The 18,425-nt window shown below is 66.4% G+C and overlaps 7 protein-coding genes across 7 annotated transcripts in view; 4 read left to right on the forward strand and 3 right to left on the reverse strand.

Annotated features, from left to right (window-relative positions):
* Nucleotides 1-1,537: 1,537 nt before the first annotated feature.
* Nucleotides 1,538-2,958, reverse strand: EMIHUDRAFT_242119 (hypothetical protein; the record flags this gene model as incomplete). Its single annotated transcript, XM_005772689.1, has 5 exons — nucleotides 1,538-1,693; nucleotides 1,778-1,953; nucleotides 2,038-2,082; nucleotides 2,148-2,736; nucleotides 2,803-2,958. The coding sequence occupies 5 exons, from the start codon at nucleotides 2,956-2,958 to the stop codon at nucleotides 1,538-1,540; spliced, it is 1,122 nt and encodes a 373-aa protein (XP_005772746.1).
* A 479-nt stretch (nucleotides 2,959-3,437) lies between these two features.
* On the reverse strand, nucleotides 3,438-4,040 carry EMIHUDRAFT_242120 (hypothetical protein; the record flags this gene model as incomplete). Its single annotated transcript, XM_005772690.1, has 1 exon — nucleotides 3,438-4,040. One exon carries the CDS (start codon nucleotides 4,038-4,040, stop codon nucleotides 3,438-3,440), a length of 603 nt encoding a protein of 200 aa, XP_005772747.1.
* Nucleotides 4,041-4,870: 830 nt separating this feature from the next.
* EMIHUDRAFT_242121 (hypothetical protein) lies at nucleotides 4,871-7,020 on the forward strand (the record flags this gene model as incomplete). The annotated part of the gene is made up of 5 exons (XM_005772691.1): nucleotides 4,871-5,344; nucleotides 5,838-5,871; nucleotides 5,966-6,300; nucleotides 6,400-6,522; nucleotides 6,616-7,020. The coding sequence occupies 5 exons, from the start codon at nucleotides 4,871-4,873 to the stop codon at nucleotides 7,018-7,020; spliced, it is 1,371 nt and encodes a 456-aa protein (XP_005772748.1).
* A 633-nt stretch (nucleotides 7,021-7,653) lies between these two features.
* On the reverse strand, nucleotides 7,654-10,762 carry EMIHUDRAFT_242122 (hypothetical protein; the record flags this gene model as incomplete). The annotated part of the gene is made up of 6 exons (XM_005772692.1): nucleotides 7,654-8,520; nucleotides 8,632-9,186; nucleotides 9,221-9,501; nucleotides 9,609-9,825; nucleotides 10,177-10,641; nucleotides 10,733-10,762. 6 exons carry the CDS (start codon nucleotides 10,760-10,762, stop codon nucleotides 7,654-7,656), a joined length of 2,415 nt encoding a protein of 804 aa, XP_005772749.1.
* Nucleotides 10,763-14,339: 3,577 nt separating this feature from the next.
* Nucleotides 14,340-16,525, forward strand: EMIHUDRAFT_458573 (hypothetical protein; the record flags this gene model as incomplete). Its single annotated transcript, XM_005772693.1, has 7 exons — nucleotides 14,340-14,810; nucleotides 14,883-15,206; nucleotides 15,277-15,400; nucleotides 15,474-15,561; nucleotides 15,761-15,973; nucleotides 16,076-16,287; nucleotides 16,477-16,525. The coding sequence occupies exons 1-7, from the start codon at nucleotides 14,396-14,398 to the stop codon at nucleotides 16,523-16,525; spliced, it is 1,425 nt and encodes a 474-aa protein (XP_005772750.1). The 5' UTR covers nucleotides 14,340-14,395.
* A 79-nt stretch (nucleotides 16,526-16,604) lies between these two features.
* EMIHUDRAFT_242125 (hypothetical protein) lies at nucleotides 16,605-17,166 on the forward strand (the record flags this gene model as incomplete). The annotated part of the gene is made up of 2 exons (XM_005772694.1): nucleotides 16,605-16,940; nucleotides 17,014-17,166. The coding sequence occupies 2 exons, from the start codon at nucleotides 16,605-16,607 to the stop codon at nucleotides 17,164-17,166; spliced, it is 489 nt and encodes a 162-aa protein (XP_005772751.1).
* A 166-nt stretch (nucleotides 17,167-17,332) lies between these two features.
* Nucleotides 17,333-18,425, forward strand: part of EMIHUDRAFT_242126 (hypothetical protein) — a gene marked incomplete at both ends in the record, with an annotated part of 1,288 nt that continues 195 nt past the window's right edge. Inside the window, 2 exons of the mRNA XM_005772695.1 lie at nucleotides 17,333-17,389; nucleotides 17,462-17,854. Coding sequence (XP_005772752.1) covers nucleotides 17,333-17,389; nucleotides 17,462-17,854 — 450 coding nt within the window. The remainder of the gene's footprint in view (nucleotides 17,390-17,461; nucleotides 17,855-18,425) is intronic.

Genomic DNA, 18,425 nt, shown 5'->3' on the forward strand with positions numbered 1-18,425 from the left:
CGCTCGCCCACGCGCGCGGGGGGGGCGACGCCCCACACGCAAATCTCGGCCGCGCTGGCGCCCTGCAGCAGCCGTCCTCGCCCGTCGTCGGTGCTCGCCGCGACGGTGGAGACGGTAGCTGTCCGGCGGCGCGGCTGCAGCTCGGCCTCTTCCGAGCCGAGGTCCTCTTCGGTCCACTCGGCGCCGGACATCCAAGCGGGCGCCCTCCGCTTGCGCTTCCCGCCCTCCAGCGCCTCGTGCTTCGCCGCGCCCTCGCGGCTTCCCTCCCGGTGCTTGTTGAGCACGATGCCGACCACCCGCCGCACCGCCCCCGTCGGAGCACTCCCCGCCGGCAGCACCGCCTGCACCGTGGCGCACTTGACCGGCGCGCCGGAGTCGACCAGCTCCGGAGGCAGCGAAGTGGCGTACGGAAGCGCCGGCGGGCGTACCGGCTGCGGCGCCGACCCAGCCCGCCCCTCGCCGCCCTCGGCCGCCGCGTCTCCGCCCCGCTGGCCGGCGCCCCTCCTCCTCTCGCGCTCGTCGCACCGCCGCTCGTCGCCGCGGTGCGCACCGGAGAAGGGCGGCGAGGCGCTGCGCCGCGCGCCGTCGCCGTGCCCGCCGCCCCCGTTGGCGAGGGGGAGCTCCCCGCGCCGGCCCCCGTCGGCCTCGCGCCGCGCCCGCTCCCTCTCGCCGCGGGGCGGCCGGCCGTGCTGCGCCGCGGGCTTGCCGTCCGAGTCTGCCGCCGCCTGCGGGCGACACGGGGGTGCCGGCTCGGCCAGGGACGAGCAGGGGTGGCTGGGTGGGTCGGGTGGAACGGCGAGCGGCGCGCCCGTGGCTGGCGCTGCCCCACCGGCCGCGCGCTGCCCGGCGCCAGGACGCGCGCCACCTCGTCGTTGTTGCGCATGATGGCAGTCGGCCTCCGCACGCGCTTGCGCTCCTGCTCGTCGGCCAACTGCTGGCGCCGCACAGCAACCTGCAGCAACGCCTGCCGCCGCGCCACTAGTGCCTCGTGCGCCGAGGTCGAGAGCGAAAGCGCCATGTCCCTGAGAGCGGTTGGAGGCATATCAAAAACCAACGATTGCGGGTCAGAGGTTGGCGGGCGCGGCGCACCACTTTCGAGCGCTCGGAGGCGCCTCGCCGTGCGCGATCAACGCGCGCGGCATCTCGAAGCCGGCACCCTCGATCACCGCGTCCGAGGGGTAGCACGGGAACGTCAAGCTCTCGTATGCCGACATGGTTCGCTGCCGCGCCGTGCTGTCGGCGCCGCGCCTCGAGGGCGGGAGATCATGGGAGAGCCGCCTCGGCTCCAGTGGCCCGTCCTCCTCCTCCCCCTCCCCCTCCTCCATCACATCCTCCCCCGCCTCCGCCACCTCCTCGCCAAAGGGCGCCTGCTCCATCGGCGAGCTCGCAGCGTTCACGGACCAAGTGTGAAGCCACACCCCTCGGCGCGGCGAGCCTCAAGGCCTTCTGCATGGCGTACGCGGTCATCATGCGCCGTCCCAGGTTCGAGCGCACTCGCTCGGACGCCGCCGTCATCGAAAGGGGGGCTATCGCGGCCTCATCGCCGAGGGCTCTCCGTGACGCTCTCGAGGAGATGCTTCGCGAGGGGGGCGACCGTGAGAAAGGAGACGGCGACGGCGAAGACGGCGGCGGCGGTGGGAACGCCGAAAACGCGCTCGCGCCGCGCAGCCAGGCGAGCATGCACTCGCGCTGCCTTCGCCGCGGACGCGGCTCGGCGAGGCCAAGAAGGGCCTCCAGGAGCTGCAGCCCGCCGAGCGAACGCCTATCCAGGGCACACCTGGAATGTGAAGAGCGCAAGCTTCCGTCCCGTACACCCTTTCAAGGCGTCCACCTCTTGGACGGTGGGCAGGATCTCCGACGCGGGGAGCGTAAAGCCGCCCTGTCCGGACGACTGCGGCCTCAGCTCAATCAGCCAGCTCCACGGCTGGCCGTACTCCTCGAACATATGGTCGCCTAACATTCGCGGCACATCCAGGTGAGCACGGGGTTCAATCCCCGCCGGTGGCGTTGCTCCTGTCTCAGTTTTGCCGGCAGTACCGTCCGCCGAATAGGACCAGTCAGCGGCCGTCCAATACTGGTAGCCTGCTTACACGGCAATTTTGGTGTGAGGGAGGGCTCTAGCTCCGCGGGTGGCGCCGCTCCAGCACAGTGTGTGGTGCCATAGCCATCAATCGAGTTCATGGCGTCCACAATCTTTGGTCCGGCGACGTTTTGCTGCGCGGAGATGGGCGAAATGTCGGCCGTCGCATCGTCGTATCGACCGCTCACGACTGCGGAGTAGGAGTGAACGTCGACAAAGAGTACTAGGCCGGAGGTGGCTTCAATCTCGTCTGCAACGGCCATGACGGCGCGCGTCTCTGGCTCGCTCCCCGGAGATGGGCCTCGGTACGTCTGCGAGGAGGAGCCCACGTTGCCGGAGGAGCAGCGTCGCCACTGGCTGCAGCTGTTCCAGTGGCGAGGGAAGTTGCGGTTCAAGTCGACACCGAAGTAGCTGCCCGGCCGCCGGTTGGTGCGAAAGTACCGGTTTCCTTCCGGCGCGTGAGAGAAGGCGTAGCCGTCCGGGTTGACGACCGGCATGATGTACACGGCGTTCGTCTCCAGAATGGCAGTATCGTCTCCTGCGAGCTGTTGTGCCACCCAAGGGCACGCCATCGCCGAGATCCACTCCCGAGCGTGCACGGTGCACAGGACGAGCAGGCCAGGCTTGGTGGGGTCGCCGTACTGATAGACGAGCACCTGAGATGACGTGCGGGGTGCGGTGAGCTTCCGTCGGGAGGGCAAGGCCACGTGCGGAGGCAATACCTCTCGACCCTCGTGAGAACGCCCAGCAACATTTCTGGAGGTGAAGTCGGTATTGTCCATAAAGGTGACAATCTCGTCGAATGTCTTGTACGCCTCGAACCAGGAGTCGGTTGAAGGCGCCGGAAGCCCGGGCAGGAGCGCGAGCAGCGAGAGCATTGCGCGACCCGGACGGGGCCCCAGCCTTGTTCGTTTTGCGGATCCTTGTTGGGGCAATGCATGCGCGCGGAACTTATCCCCCTCGGACATACACATGCTGCATGCACACGCGCATGCACATGCAGCGTGTGTGTTTCGCTCTTCTCCTCCTCCTCCTCCCCCCCCTCCTCCTCCTCGGCGCCGTGCGCCTGCGCCGCTGAGTCCTGAGACGCTTGCGCTGACGCTCCAATATATATATAATAGAAATCTCGCGTCCTGACCCACAGCATGCATGATCGTCTTTCCTGTGGTCGCCCTGTTCCGCAGGTGCACGGCCCAGCATAATGATAAATACGCGGAGCGCACGACACGTCGTCGGCGAGCTCCCTGGCGTTCGCACAGTGCAGCTTCACTCTCACAGACCCCGTGCGAGTCCCCGACACACGACGTGCGTGGCGATCCCCCGTACACACAAGAACACCGAATCACACGGCCGGGGCTTACGCCACGGGCGTCTCTTCCACCGGCGGTGTGTCGCGCCCGAGGTAGCTCGAGACCGACTTCTTTAGCGTATCGAAGAGGGTAGGCTCCGCTGCCGCAGCCTCGGCCGTCGCGTGCGCGTAGGCAGCTGCCACCTCGTCGACCTCGTCGTACTCGGCACGGGTGACAGACATCTCCTTGGCCAGTGCCATATCGAAGCTCCTTAGGCCATAATCGCGCCACTGCAAGCGCGCCGCCTCGAGTTCCTCCTCCGACAGACGGCCGCCCGGAGTTCCTGCCGGTTTGGCCTCGGCCAGCACCACCTCCTCCTCGGCCGCTGCCTCCTCCTTTGACGCCGCCGCCTCGCCCGATGCTGACTTGCTCAGACAGCGAGCGCCCACGCACTTCTCGGCAGCGTCTGCAAGTATCCCGCTCAGGCGTTGCACGAGGTTGGGCACCTCGGCGGCCGCGGTGTCGGTCTCGGGAACGGGATCAGTGGAGGTTGCGCCCTGGTCGGTGACCTCCGCAACATCGCGAGTCGCGCCGATGTCGGCCTCGCTCTTGCCACGCTTGGACAGACGCTTCTTGAGGCTTTTGAGCATGCGCTTGCGGAGGGCAACCATGACGGGTGGAAGAAGGGGACGTGCGTACGTGACTAAGCGCTTGGTGACGTCGCCAGGGCCACGCGGGCTCGAGCTTCCAAAACTAAGAACTCAACACCAGCATAACCTTATTGGTTCGTTGGCTTCTATTTATCTAGACATATCCGAGCCACAAACAAACAAACAGCAACACAACTTGGTATTGCTAAAATCTTCTAAACAAAACAGACACGCTGCATTTGCCCCCTCCCCTCCAGCTCTCCAAACGCACGATTCACAGAAAGAAAGAAACCCCACGGGAAAGGCCACACACACACACAGGCACCAGGGTCCAGGCTGCCATTAAAAAGGGTTTGGCGGCAGCGGCTTCTGTGAACTCGCGGGAGCTCGGCGCTGCGGAGCGCTGCTCCCTCCCTATTGCCCCCTGTGATGGGTTCTCCTCCCACACTGAGCAGCTGGAAGTGGCCGGCGGCGGCAACAGCGTGTGTGTGTGTGTGTGGTGTGTGTGTGTGGTGTGTGTGTGTGGTGTGTGTGTGTGGTGTGTGGTGTGTGTGTGTGTGTGTGTGTGTGTGTGTGGTGTGTGTGTGTGTGTGTGTGTGGTGTGTGTGTGTGTGTGTGTGTGTGTGTTGCGCGCCGATTTTTACTGTCGAGCCGACCTGGATTCCAACTTTTTGCGGGGTAAGGTATGGTAGGGTCGGCGCCAAAAGGGTGGGGGGGTATGGTCCTGGCCGCCGGAGGCGACCTGCTCGACGGGTGGGGGGGTATGGTCAATCGCTGGAGCGGCCACGTTACAACAGGGTTCGAACCCAGTACACAGCCGCCCTAAGGATCCCTACACAGCCGCGGACACGATGCCGACTCACGGCGGCCCCGGCCGCTTCGATACTGTCGCGGGCCTTCTCGCCGCGACGCCGCCTCAACTTCGGCTCCTGGACAGCTCGCTGCCCGACGACGCCGAGCGCGCCGCTGTGCGCAGCTGCTGCGCTGGTACGCTTGCGTCTTGCATCGCACAGCTCGACGCTGCGATTGCACCGCATGCCGTCCGCATGATGGACGGGAGGCTTCCGACAAGCGACGCTTTCCGTGGCGACGACCACGATCTCAGCAAGCTGAAGGCGCTCAAAACTGTCGCCACGATGGTCCTGCAGGACGGACCGGTGCTCTATCGCGAGGCCTGCGCGAGTCTCGTCCACGCGCGCTCCACCTTCTTCTCGGACCTCAACGCGGCGCTCGATGCCGATGTCTTTGATTCTGCCTTTCGATTCAAATCGCCGTCGTGGCTCGCGAAGCGCGCGGGGCATGAGCTGTTGGCGCGCGTACCGCTCGTGCGCGTGCCTTTGGCCAGCTATGGCGCGGAGGGCGGCGTGCGATGGCGGAGGCGGAGGTGGCGCCAGCGGAGGCGGCGGAGGCGGAGGCCGTTCCAGCGGAGGTGACCATGGTTCCAGCGGAGGTGACCATGGCGGAGGCGGCGCCGGCGGAGACCGCGCCCGCGCCCGCGCCCGAGGTGACCATGGCGGAGGCGGCGCCGGCGGAGACCGCGCCCGCGCCCGCGCCCGCGCTCGCACCGGCCTGCGCCCGCGCCTGCGCCGGCACGCAAGGCCCTGGCGGCCTTTGCGGACATGCTCTGAGGGGTGAGCACGATTGCCGGCGGGTCACCTCGCGCAGACTGCATCGCGCGAACACGTGCCGCACGACCGAACGGCCTAACACGACGGTTACTGTACGCGCTCGTGTGGTGGGGTGGGGGGTGGGGGGGTATGGTCCTGCTGGCCAGAGGCGACGTCCTGTGCGGGTGGGGGGGTATGGTCGCGGCGCCAGGGCGCCGACGCTACCATACCATACCCCGCAAAAAGTCCGAACCCTGACAGCCCTCCACAGTGATACGACTACAGTCGTACCGCGGGCTGGATATACGACAGCTGTGTCCCACACCGACGCACCCACAGTCGCCGATCGCTCGTCGCATTTTATGGAGCCCTACTCCGCGCACTCCATCGAGCGGGCCCTTCGCGAAGGCGATGTGCTTCGCGGCCTGTCGCTCGGCTGGCAGGGCAGCTTCGTGCTGCACCGGCTGGTGCAGCACGGCGATGGGGAGCGTCGGGTGCGCCTAGAGAAGCGCTCGCGAAGCATCGGGCTGGACCTGTGCAACGAACGAGGCGTCGCCCTCGTGCGCAGCATCCACCGCTCAGCCGCGGCTGCCATTGGAGACGAGATACGGCCGGGCGACGTGGTCCGCTCGGTCGACGGCCAGGTCTACTTCACCTGCGAGGCGGTCGTTGAGGTGCTCCGCTCGCACCGCAAGGGCGAGATCTCGCTGGGCTTGCTGCGCGCCCCGGCGGCGGCCTCGCCGCCGCCCGAGCCGTCCGCCGACTGGAGCGAGGCGGGCGGCGTGCAGTTGCGCGCTGGCGAGAACAAGAGTGTCGCCTTCGCGGCGCCCGGGCCGGCCGTGCTGCAGTACTCCTTCCGCGCCGCGGCCCACGACATCTGCTTCCGAGTCACGTATGTGGGCGAGCTGGACGCGAGGGAGCCGGCGGCCGCGGGCGGCTCCGGCCTCGGGCGCGGGAGGCTGCTCGACGTGCGCGCGGGCTCGCGCGAGGGGTCGCTCGCGCTGCCAAACGGCGGGCGGTACGTTGCGGCGCTCGACAACTCGCACTCGCTGCTGCGCTCCAAGGACGTCAGCTTCGAGCTGCGGCTGCTGCGAAAGGCGTCCGTCCTGGCGGCGGAGCGGCGCGGCGCGAGCGCGAGGCTCGAGACGGAGCTCGACGGGCGGGCGCAGCGGGCGGCGGAGCTCGCGAGGCACATCGCCATCACGGAGCCAAAGCTGGCGGCGCTCCGCAAGCAGCTGGGCGAGGTGGAGGCGACGCTGCAGCGGGCGCGCGTGGACCAGCGCGAGAACGAGCGGCTGCTCCGGGAGGGGCAGCTCCGACTGGCCGCGCTGCAGGGGGGGGGGGAGGGGAAGGGTGGAGGGGCGGCTGTGGGTGCGAGAGCGGTCAAACACTGAGAACGCCCCTTGCACGCGTGGCGGTTGGTTTATTTGGGTTAGTTCTGTCTGTGCCGTCATTGTGCGTACTGGGGTCCATTTTGTTCTCGCGCGCGTGTCGGGAGGTGACGGTGTGAAGTCGTGAGACTCGTGTGTTCCGCTCATGCGAAGTACTGTACTCCGACTACGCTAAAGACTGAACGACGCGATTTTTACGGGGCTTGCTGCGCTCGAAAGTTGTGTCACTTAACCCGCCCCAACCCGCCCTTTGGCGCCAAGTGTTCTAGCGCTCCCCTAGAGTGCCCAGGACCACCCTAGGGAGTATGAGGGTGTTGTATTGGCTGCTTGCGCAAATACAGAGAGATATGGGGGCACATGGAGGCCGCCGTCACCAACGGTTAAACACCCCGGGGAGGCCCCAGAGCTAAGCATCCGAACGCCTGACCCTCCCCTTAGTCGCAAGATGTGAGTGCACCCTAGGGCATCCAGTACTACTCTAGGGGGCATCAGTGTGTGGAATGTGATGCTGTTGGGTTCACACAGCAGTAAGGTGGCTCATAGAAGCCACCTGCACCCCGGTCCAAGCGAGCTCCCCGGGAGGCTCTTCACACGACAGCTCTCAACCGGCCCACACACGCACACACACACACTCACTCATCCAGAGACTGGAGGGAGCTGGCCATGGCAGTAGCCAACATGGTCCCAGCCTCCCTTGGCCACAGGCCTCCTGCACTTCTTGCAGAGGTTGACCTTGCACACGACGCAGCCCAACCGTGGCTCCGGGACACGCAGGCCGCTAGGCAGATAGAAGCGTGCGTGCCCCCCCGGCGTCTGCTGCGACGAGCCCTCCACCTCCTCACAGAGTAGCAGGCAGCCAGCACAGTTGCTCCTGCCACCAGAAGGGAGGCCAAGCCGCAGCCGCTCACGCGTGCTAAAGTCCGTCTTGAAGTTCTTAATCTCGTGGACCTCTGGGAACAGGCCTGGCAGAGGCCGAGCACGCCGCTGCTGCTGGCGCGACATCCAGTGCGGCGCGAGGTTCGAGCGAGCCCGCTGGTCGGCGTCGCCCAGCTCCTGCTTGGCTAGCCACACACCCAAGTCGCAGAGGCTCTCGGCGAGCAGCATCTGCGAGAAGCGAAGGATGCCGCCGACGTTCTTGGCGCGCCGCTTCAGCTTGCCGAGCACCGCGGCCGGAATGAGCCAGCAGACGATCGTGACGGTGTTGCAGACCAGCATCGCCAAGTGAAAGCCGATAAACAGCGCACGGGTGTAGCGCTGCCTGCAGTAGCCCATGGAGATGTTCGTGCTCTGGTGCCGGTCGTTGTAGCGGTCGACGTGCGGCATGTGCTTCTGGTACAGCTTGGCCATCCGTGAGCATGCGATGAGGATGTAGGCCTTGGAGGTCTTGGACCAGCGGCGTACCTGGACGTCGCTGACCTCGAAGATGACGGTCCCGATGAGGGTGCAGAAGCGCGAGTCGAGCCACACCTCCGCCTTGAGGTACCACTTGCGCCCGTGCGCGTCCTGGAGCTGCTGGTACGCCTCGCGCCGCGCGCCGCGCGCCCAGCCGACGAGGTTGTCCATCGTCGGGAAGCGGAAGGGGAAGTAGTGGCGCGCTCCGCGAGGAGTACTCACAGGCCTGCCCTTGGTGCGGAGCATGCCGACCAGGAAGATGCCGCACGACGCGAGGTACATGGCAGCCGTTATGCTCGTGTAGCCCTTGTCCGTCACGACGGTCATGCCGGTGCCGTGGAACTCGGGTCGGCCGGCGAGCGTCTTCACGATGTTCACGATGAAGCCGGAGTTGTCCTCGTCGAGCGGAGCTGTGTCAGTTGGCTGCCCGAGCGGGAGCGGCGTGTCGGCAGCTGCCCCGAGGAACCACTCCCACGCGTAGAGGTAGCCGCTCTCGAAGACAAAGGTGTACACGGTGCAGCCGTCCTTGATCGGCTTGCACATCATCTGCTGCCTGAACGGGCAGTACTGCGAGTGGGTGGCAACCCGCGACTCGTCGAGGCAGGCGAAGGGCTCCGGGTCCCACGCCCACGTAGCTGCGAGGAGGAGGGCCTTGTCGACATATCGCAGCTTGCGGAACGGGTCGGTGGGGTACCGCATGCTGCCGGGGAGCTCAAAGGACAGGTGGGCCTGCACCTCGACGAAGCGGTCCTTCGTCATCAGCGCAACGTAGTCCACCTGCGGGGTGGTGTGGGGGTGAGAGGGGTGCAACACTGTGAGATGGGCAGCTCTCGATAGCGCACTCGGTCAGCAGGTCGGTTGCTCCAATAGCACGCCAGGTTTGGCCGCCAGTGGACGCCCTGGAGGCGAGGTTGTCCTCGGGCTCGAAGGAGGAGTCGTAGGTCTCGTCTGTCGTCGGGTCGGGCTCCCACTCAATCTCGTACTCGAGCTTCCCGCCCCACACCCGCTTGAGCGCCAAGATCCTCCGCACCGCGTAAAGCGGTTCGCTCTCACTCGCGCTCTCGCCATCATCGGCGTCGCGCGAGCTGCTCGCTCCCGAGGGCGGCGAGAACCTACAGGGGTCGCGGCGCATCATGTGAGAGGAAAGTCAAGTGTCGCCGCTCTCGCCGCTCTCGCCGCTCGCCCGCCGCCGAAGGCACCCTCGCTCGGCGTCGTCGCGTCGCTCCTGTCGTCGTACATCGCCACGAAACGGTCCTCCTCCTCGCGCTGCTCCTCCTCGGCCTCATTGCGCGAGCGGGCCGTCGCCGCCTTGGCCGCCCGCGCGGGCGGTCGCCCCATCTGCTCCTTCTCGCTGTCGTAGTCGCCGTCGGAGAGCTCGCAGCGGTCGTACCCCGGCACCTCCCGCCTCTCCACCTCCTGCCCTGGCCGCGACCCGACGCCGCTCCGCGTGCGCCTCTTGCCCAGCAGCGCCGCGGACGGTGGCGGGTCGTTGCGCCGCCGCCCGCCAGGCGGCGCCGAGCGTGCCCGGCTAGAGGAGCCGCCAACGCCACCCGCCGCCACCCTGCGCCTAGCACCGCCACCTGCCTCGGCAGCTGCCGACACCGCCGTCCTCCGCGCCGCGGGTGCCGCCGCGGGTGCCGCCGCAGGAGCCGGCTCCCGCGGCGCTGGCGCCGCCGCCTCCGCCTCTCGCCTTGCGTCGGCATCTCCCGCTGCTGTAGAGGTGGCGGCGGCGGCGAGAGAGCGAGTCTGCCGACGCGGCGGCGCCACCGAATCCCGCTCGGGCACCGACGCGCTGGCCGCTGCCTCCGTCTCTTCGGTGCCGGGCCGCATCGCGGGCTTTGGCCGCCTCGCGCTGGCTGATCGCCGCACCGCCCCAGCCTGCTGTGCCTGCCTGGCGGCGTCGCGGTGCTCGATCATGCGGTCCCGCTGCAGCGAGCGGGTCTGCCTCTTGCACGCGCGGATGAGAGCGTCGGGGCTCTCGGGCACGCTGGCAGTGCCAGCGGGGCGCTGACGCGAACGGCTTCGCTGCGCAGGTCTCGAGCCAGCCGGCGCCGCCTGCTGTCTCCCGCTGTTTGCTCCAGCCGGTCCGTCGCCAGCTGTGTTGCCCTTGCCGCTGGAGGAGCGAAGAGCAGCCCGGCGCCGCAGAGGCGGCGCCTGCGAGAGCTCCGACGCCTCGGACACGCTGCTATTGCGTGCAGCACGCGACATGAAGACCGTCGCTCTCCGGTCTACCTGTCGCACAGCAACTCGTGGCAACAGCGACAAACGCAGCGGGCGCGATTTCTTTCTTCCGCCGAGAAGGCACGCGCTACAAAAACAAAACTCGTAGCCACGAACGCTCAGCACTGCTCATTCTCTCTTCTCTGGTGGTCTGGCACGACTGGCAGGCAGGGGTCACGCTTGAGGCTTGTGAAGTTTGTGAGGTGAGACCGAAGGTCTCAAGGAGGTCAGGTGGGGGACGTCCTTTGAGTGCGGGTGAAGAATAGAAGGCTCAGACTCGGCACAAAGCCGCATACATGGCCGCAACAGTGCGCGCCCGCAGCCGCCAGGTCGGTCTGGGTGAGCCGAGTGGAGGTCCACGCCAGCGGGCAGACCAGCACAAACCCGAATCCCACCAATCTGGAAGAGTTGGTCTGGTGGCGCCCGTTATCGCCCTTGTCGCCGAGGGAGAGCGAGCAGCGCAGCACCACACAACATGCCCGGAATAGGCGTCGACGACACATCAGCAGGCGAGGCGCAAAGAAGAGGCAGAGCACGCAACACGCTGCAGCTTGGCTGTGGGCGGTCTGGCAGCAACCATCGAGCGAGCCGGCGACAAAGCCAGCGCCCTCTGTACCCAGGGTGTTGTGCGAGACTCATACGTCGTCGCGGCGAACCGCTGTGCCAAGCACCCACCTTTCCAACCCGCCGCCGACGCTCGCTCGGCTGGGTCATCGGCGAGGAGTGCCGCCGATGCAAGAGTGGGCGGTCGCAGCAGCTCGTAGCGCTTGCCATGGCTGCCGCACACCCGGGCACAGTCACAGGCCGCGACAGGGACCCTTGGGACGGGCTGAGTGCACGCTGCGGGCTCGCACAGTGTCGGCGCGAAGCAAATTTTCTCTAAGTGAACCAGGGATATATGCTTTTTCGAAAACTCGGCGCGAAAACGAACTTTTTGTACGAACAAAAGTGCCCCTGGCGGATGTGAGGTTACCCTCCGACTGCACTCCAAGTGCTCCAAGTGCACCTCCACCACACGCCGTGTACTGGAAATCACTGTGTGGTGGGGCGTTGTGCCGTCCTTTTCCACCGCGAATTTTCGGTGTATGTGGCTCTTAGGAACATTAATACCCGAGAGGAAATGTTCCAGAGCGCTGTAGAGCTGTAGAGATGTAGAGCGCTCTGGAGCGCTGTAGAGCTGTAGAGCTCTACATCCGCCGCGTGACGATGTGAGGGTGCGTTGTAGAGCGATCTAGAGCGCGATTTTGCTGTAGAGTTTGTGGTAGAGGCTCTACAGCCAAACCGCCGGGAAGGCAGTGACTCAAGGAGGTCGAGCCGCGCTCCAATGGGGTGTCTCCGAGCTTAGTGGAGCTCTGATGGACGGCCCTGACTATCCCTGAGACACAGGGAGTCAGTCTGACGGCACACAACACCCTATAACTATATGATGTAGAGTTTGTTGTGATCTGTGATCTGTGATGAGGGTCCGCCCGCAGGCGCATTTTGTATACCGAGGCGGTGCCCGGTGCCGAACCTGTCGGACCTTAAGACAGCATTGTAGATCCCTGCACCCTGGGCGAGGGTGATGGAGTCCCCGTCTGTTGTATAGAGATTTCACGTTGTAGAGCGCCTCTATCTACATCGTTTCGGATCCATGACTACATCGGACTCACATCGTCACGCGCCGGATGTAGAGCTCTACAGCTCTACAGCGCTCCAGAGCGCTCTACATCTCTACAGCTCTACACAGCGCTCTACACTCTACATCCTCTACACCCTCCCTCAGGTTGCTAGCTAGCCGTCGCCCACCCTTGCTTGGGCGATGGGCGTCTGCCTCTTCCTCTCTCTCTTCGCAGTCCCTCGCTGCAACCTTCATGCCACCTCGCGCGGTCGTCCCACTCTCGTCATTCTCCCTCCTGTCGCTTCATCCTCTGTCGCGTCGCTCTCCTCTGCCTCGTTTCTGCGACGATGCCGCCGCCTGCCGATCCCTTGCTCTCGCGGCTTCTTCTCGGCGCAACTCCGCCCTCCTCGCGGCGTGTTTTGGCCCCTCGAGTTTATCAAGCTCTTGGCGCAAGGACGACTTTTGTAATTTAAGGGAGTTAAACCTCTCATTACTCGAGGTTTTCTTTCTCCGAGGTGTACCTGTGTTAGTGCCAGTGCGCGCCAGTCCCGTGCCCAATGTCGTGCGAGGGAGTTAAGTTGTAAAATTCTGTGCTGTGAGCGACAGTTGTGTGGTTTAAACAGTAGGGGGAGGGCTCCCAGGGCTTGGAGGTCTTTTCAGTTGCAACCATCGCGAGATCCACACACTAACACAGACATCTGAAGAAAGGAAAGACGCGGGAACATCGTTCGACCTCGTGTGACATGTTGTATGGCCACACCTCCCGAGAAGGTCACGGTCCCGCGAGAAGGTCGAAGAGAAGGTCTCGGGCTCGATCGCGATGGATTACCCCGACTTTTCGCTTACCCGCGCCTCTTGCCCTTGCCCTTGCCCTTGCCCTTGCCCTTGCCCTTGCCCCCAGTGATCGGCGGCGCCGGGCCCTTGTCGCTCGTCCAAAGTTGCCCGTGCATGTGGTGGTTGATGCAGCTGATGTACCGCTCCTCGTGAATCGACTTCTTGCCATTCCGAGGAGTTTTGTAGGCCGTGTGCCCCTTTTCGCTGCAGAGGGAGCAAGTGTACTTGGGGGGCTTCTGCACCTCGGACTCCGATTCGTATTCGGAGGGCGACCCGTCCGACGACTCCGAAGGCGTCCCGGCCGACGAGTCCTGAGGGGTGGTTGCCACACGCGGGAGTGACTGTGGGAGGGAGGGGGGGGGGGGGCGAAGGGGGGCACGGGGAGTGGAGTGGTGGCACCTCCTGGTCCGCAGCCTCCCAGTACGCCGCCGCCTCGGCCACCTCGGCCGCCTTGTCCGCCGCCTCCCGGTACGCCCTCGCCTCGGCGGCCGCCGCATCGGCCGCCGCCGCCCCCTTCTTAGCCTCTTCAGCGAATTGTGCCGCCCACGCCGCCGCCTCGCGGAGGTCAGCGTCCCCGCCTGCTGCGTCTCCGCCGCCTTCTTCGCCGCCGTCGCAAGCTTCTGCAGAACCACCGCGTTCGCCGCCACCTTCGCCGCGACCTCCTCACTGTCTTGCGCGAGCTCGCTGGCCACGCGCGAGCTAATCTCCAAAACCTCCCCCTCAATGGACTCGGGCTTCTCCTCAATCGCCTCTCCAACGGTGCACGTCGCCAACGCCAGTCGAAGCGCCTCGAGAGCCGCCTGGTGGTCCGCCTCGAGAGCCGCCTGGTGGTCGAGGTCCTGCTGGGTGCGGGAACGGCAGGGGTCATGTCGCGCGCACCGGGCGGCGCCGTGCTCGCAGCAGCCGGGATCGCGGCAGAGTATGGTGGAGAGCTCTACCCGCGCACCTGCCCAGCGAGGAGCTCGACGCCGCTCCTGGCCGGCGAGGCAGGGATCTCGGCGACGTTGGAATGGAGAGCGGGCGCACGATGTCGTGCGTGGGCGACGCCCGTCCGCAGCTGACACGTCGTCGTGGTGACGATGATGGCGAGGAGCAGCATCACGGTGGAGAGGAGCGTCCCGGCGCTGCTTGGGCTCGCTCGAGTTTCCGGTCTGGGCGCGGCATGCGCACGGGTTTTTCTCGTATGAGGGCTTACAGGTCGGTTGCAAGAATTCTCTGTCGACCCGGGGACCCTGGTCGCGGGCTCGGCGGCGACATCCGGAGGTATACACCGCGGTCGCCCGCTGTTCGCCATCCTGGTGCGGGGCGGCGCTCGAGTGAGCTCGTCGCTGCATGAAACAACAATTCAAAAAAATTAAAGGGGCGTTGAACCGCGCCAGCACGAGGCCTGAGCCCGGCCCGGACGCGATGGATGACTCCGCGGTCGAGGACTCGGACCCGCCATGCAGCGATGCCGAGTCGAGCACAAGCGAGCGGCGGCCAAACGCGGCACGCCGCCCGAGCCCTGTCAACGCAGAGCGTCCGCAGCCGGCGGCGCGCGCCTCCTCCTCGGAGGGGATGGAGATCAGCCCTGTGCCGTCGCTAGACAGGGCTACTTCTCGCCCACCGAGGCCTCTCTGGTCGAACCGGCCAGACGGCACCAGCTTTAGCCCCGGGCCTCCGCCGCCGATGTGGTCGAATCGGCCGGCCGCCGCCGCTAGCAACCCGCCGGCGGCTGTCGGCGGCGAGGGCTCTTCCAGCAGCGTCGGCAGCTGCGTCCCGCGCAGGCGAGAGTGGCTGCGGCGGCGCCCTGACAGGGGAATCCATCTCGCGACTGTAGGCAGCGGCCTGTCGAGGGTAGAGGCCGCCGCGCCCGAGCCGAGCGCGGGCGGCAGCGTGCGGCTCCCGCTGCCGCCGCAGATCCATAAGTGCTCCGACTCGACCGATTCCGCAATCAGCTTGGCGGAGGGCTCCTCGCCGATGTCGGCCACTTGTCGGCTGACGGTGCAGCCGCCCGTGACGTGGCCGACGCCAAACTCGTCGCCCGGCCCGTCGCCCGGGCCGTCTCCGCAGGGCGAGGGCGAGGGGCCGCTCGCCTTCGGTGAGGCGCTCAAGGAGAAGCCGAAGAAGTACATCACGCAGTACGAGCTCGGCCGCACCCTCGGTTAGGGGCCCCAGCTGCGGCGCGCCTCCGCACAGCGACCGGCCCTGAGGAGGCGCTGTCCGCACCGCAGGCAAGGGCTCGTACGCAAAGGTCAAGATCTGCTTCGACACCGAGGACGAGAAGAGGCCGTACGCAATCAAAATCTTCAACAAGTCGCTGCTCAAGCGGAGGCGGATGTGGTCGTCGGCCGAAAAGTCGCACCGCCGGAGGAGGGAGAGGGCCGGGCCGCGGCGGTGGCGTGTGAGCCGCGGCACGTTGGAGCGGTAGGTCGTACAAGACCGCCTTCGACGATGTGCTGCGCGAGATTGCAATCATGCGCAAGCTGCGGCACGAGAACGTGATGGCGCTCCGCGACGTCATCGACGACGCGTCCATCAACAAGCTCTACATGGCGAGCTAGCCGAGATGCAGCCGAGATGTGGAGATGCGGCTGAGGTGCAGCCGAGGGGGCGAACCGGACCGAGCGCGCGGCGCCGAGGCGCCAGACCCGCCCCAGACCCGCCCCAGACCCGCCCCCCCCCCCCCCCCGGCCTTGCCTTTTTCCCGCCCGGCAGGGGATGGGGTACTGCAAGCGGGGGGGGATCATGGATTCGCACAAGATCAACCCTTCGACCGAGCCGCTGCATTGGGACGACTCCCCCCGTTGGTTCACCGACGGGGTCCCCGGGTTTGACTACCTCCACTACCAGGAAATGGTCCATTTGGACCTGAAGCCCGACAACATCTTGTTCGCGGAGGACAACGGGGCCGTCATCGCCGATTTTGGGGTCCCCCCCCCCCCCCCCCCCGACCTCTCATGCTGTACTACGACCCCGTGTCATCTCAATGCAATAGGCGTCTCGCGCACCATCCTCTCCGACCTCGCCGAGGAGGGGGGCGACGCCGGCCTCACCGTCGGCAGCCCGGGCACGCCCTCCTACACCGCGCCCGAGGTGTGGGGGCAGGGCAAGTACGAGCCGCGCGGTGCGGACGTGTGGGCGCTCGGCGTCACGCTGCACGCGATGGCGTTCGGCACGCTGCCTTTCTTCTCGGTCGACCAGCAGCAGCTCATCGAGATGGTGACGTCGCCCGCCGAATGGGAGTGCGCGCAGCAGAGCGAGGACGCGTCGCTGCTCGACCTGCTGCACGGCGTGCTAACCCTAACCCTAACCCTAACCCTAACCCTAATCCTAACCCTAACCCTAACCCTAACCCTAACCGCTGCTCGATCTGCTGCACGGCGTGCTGCACTCCTCCCGAGATTACCCGAGATTACCCGAGATTACCCGAGATTGCTCGACCTGCTGCACGGCGTGCTCCGCTACCCGTCCGAGGAGTGATCTCGTGCAATCTCGGGTCATCTCGGGTAATCTCGGGTCATCTCGGCCAGGCGTGCTCCGCAAGCGGCCCGAGGAGCGCATGTCGCTCGGCGCCGTCAAGCAGCACGTGCGTGTCCGGCGCGAGCCAACCCGGACCGAGAGCGTGAGCGTGACCCTAGGCGCTGTCAAGCAGCACACGTACGTGCGGCGCGAGCTCGGACGGCGCGCCGACGTCGAGTACGAGCAGATCACTGTGTCAGAGGAGGAGCTGCGCAAGGCCGTCATCACGGGCCACATCGAGAACTTCCGGCGGACGAAGCGCGGCACGCTGCACAAGACGACGCTGCGCGAGGAGTACGAGATGTACACCAAGCTGGCCGACAAGCTCGACTACCTGCCAAAGCTGATCGACGTCAAGGAGACGCTCGGCAAGCGGGTGATGATGGAGATGCAGGACCGGACGCACGGGTCTATATCTCGGCTATATCTCGCCTACATCTCGCCCACAGGTCATCATCGAGATGCAGGATCTGACGCACGGGGTGCAGGGGCCGTGCCTGATGGACCTCAAGATGGGGCAGCGAACCTTCATGGAGGAGGACGCCACCGACGACAAGATTCGGCCCGACCTGCTCGAAAAGATGCTCAAGGCGCGAGATTGAGCCGAGATCTCGACCCGCCGACTCGCCGGGAGCCTTTTGTGGCTGCGTCCTCGCCGTCCTCGCCGTCTTCTCACGCCGCCGCCCGCAGCCCGCCGCCCGCCGCCCGTCGCAGGTGCAGCTCGACGCGGCGACCGACGAGGAGCGGCGCGCCGGCGGCATCTCAAAGATGCGCTACCTGCAGTTCCGCGAGACCACCTCCTCGACGAGCACGCTTGGCTTCCGGGTCCGCGCCGCCCGCGGGAAGGCGGGTGTGTGTGGCGGCCAGCGTGGAAGACGGCTGCTCGCCCTTCGGCAGGTGGACGCGATCCGACTCGCCGACGGCGTCGACGCGAACTGCCCCGACGCGCAAGCGCTCAAGAAGATCACCACCGAGGAGCGCGTCGGGGAGGCGGTGCTGCAGTACGTGCAAGGGCGGCTGGTCCTGCTGCAGTCCTTCCTCAAGAGCCTGCTCCAGCTGCGCACCGCCCTCGAGGCGTGCGATGCCTTTTTGACGCACGCCTTCATCCGCACCTCGCTGCTGCTCATCTACTCGGACGCGACGAACAACACCTCGCTCCACATGATCGACCTCTCGCGCGCGTACCCCGCCGGCTGCCGCCTCTCCCACCGCGTGGCGTGGGAGGCGGGCAACCACGAGGACGGCTACCTCACCGGCCTCGACAACCTGATTCGCATCCTCGAGCGGCTCGTGCATCGACGGGCGCAGCAGCAGGCCGCGCAGCTACGCGACTCCGCCCCGCCGCCGCGGCTCGGCCCCGCCGCCGCTGGGTCGTCGGGGTCGCTGCCTCCGCCTCCCATGTGGTCAAACCGGCCCCGCCCTCGCAACGCCTCGTCGGCAGCGTCCTCTGCCGCAGGGTCCTCGTCAGTGCACACGCCCGGCCCCGGCGAGCCCGGCGGCCCTCCGCCCCCCCTCTGGTCAAACCGGCCTCGGTAACTCCCGGTCCTCGCTGTAATCCTCGCGCGCCGTTCGATGCGAGCTCCCCTTTGCGCGGTCTTTCGAGTCTCGTGGCTCTTCATTTCCTCGTAGTCGAGCCTTCTTTTCTCTCGCGTTGTCTCTCGTTTCCACATTCCAGCCGCAGCTCCCCCTCGGCACACGGCGCGCCGCGGGGACACGCACCTCACTCTCTCCTCGCAGTCCTCGCCAGACGCCACCGCCACCGCCCCCACACCCGCAAGTCCGCTGATTTTTTTGTAAATTCTGGAGCCACAAGCACAACGCGGCACAAGTACCCACAAGTCCAGAGGCAGCTGCGACCCCG

This window comes from Emiliania huxleyi (genome assembly GCF_000372725.1).
Source record: "Emiliania huxleyi CCMP1516 unplaced genomic scaffold EMIHUscaffold_352, whole genome shotgun sequence".
In the NCBI taxonomy this organism is placed as follows: Eukaryota; Haptophyta; order Isochrysidales; family Noelaerhabdaceae; genus Emiliania; species Emiliania huxleyi.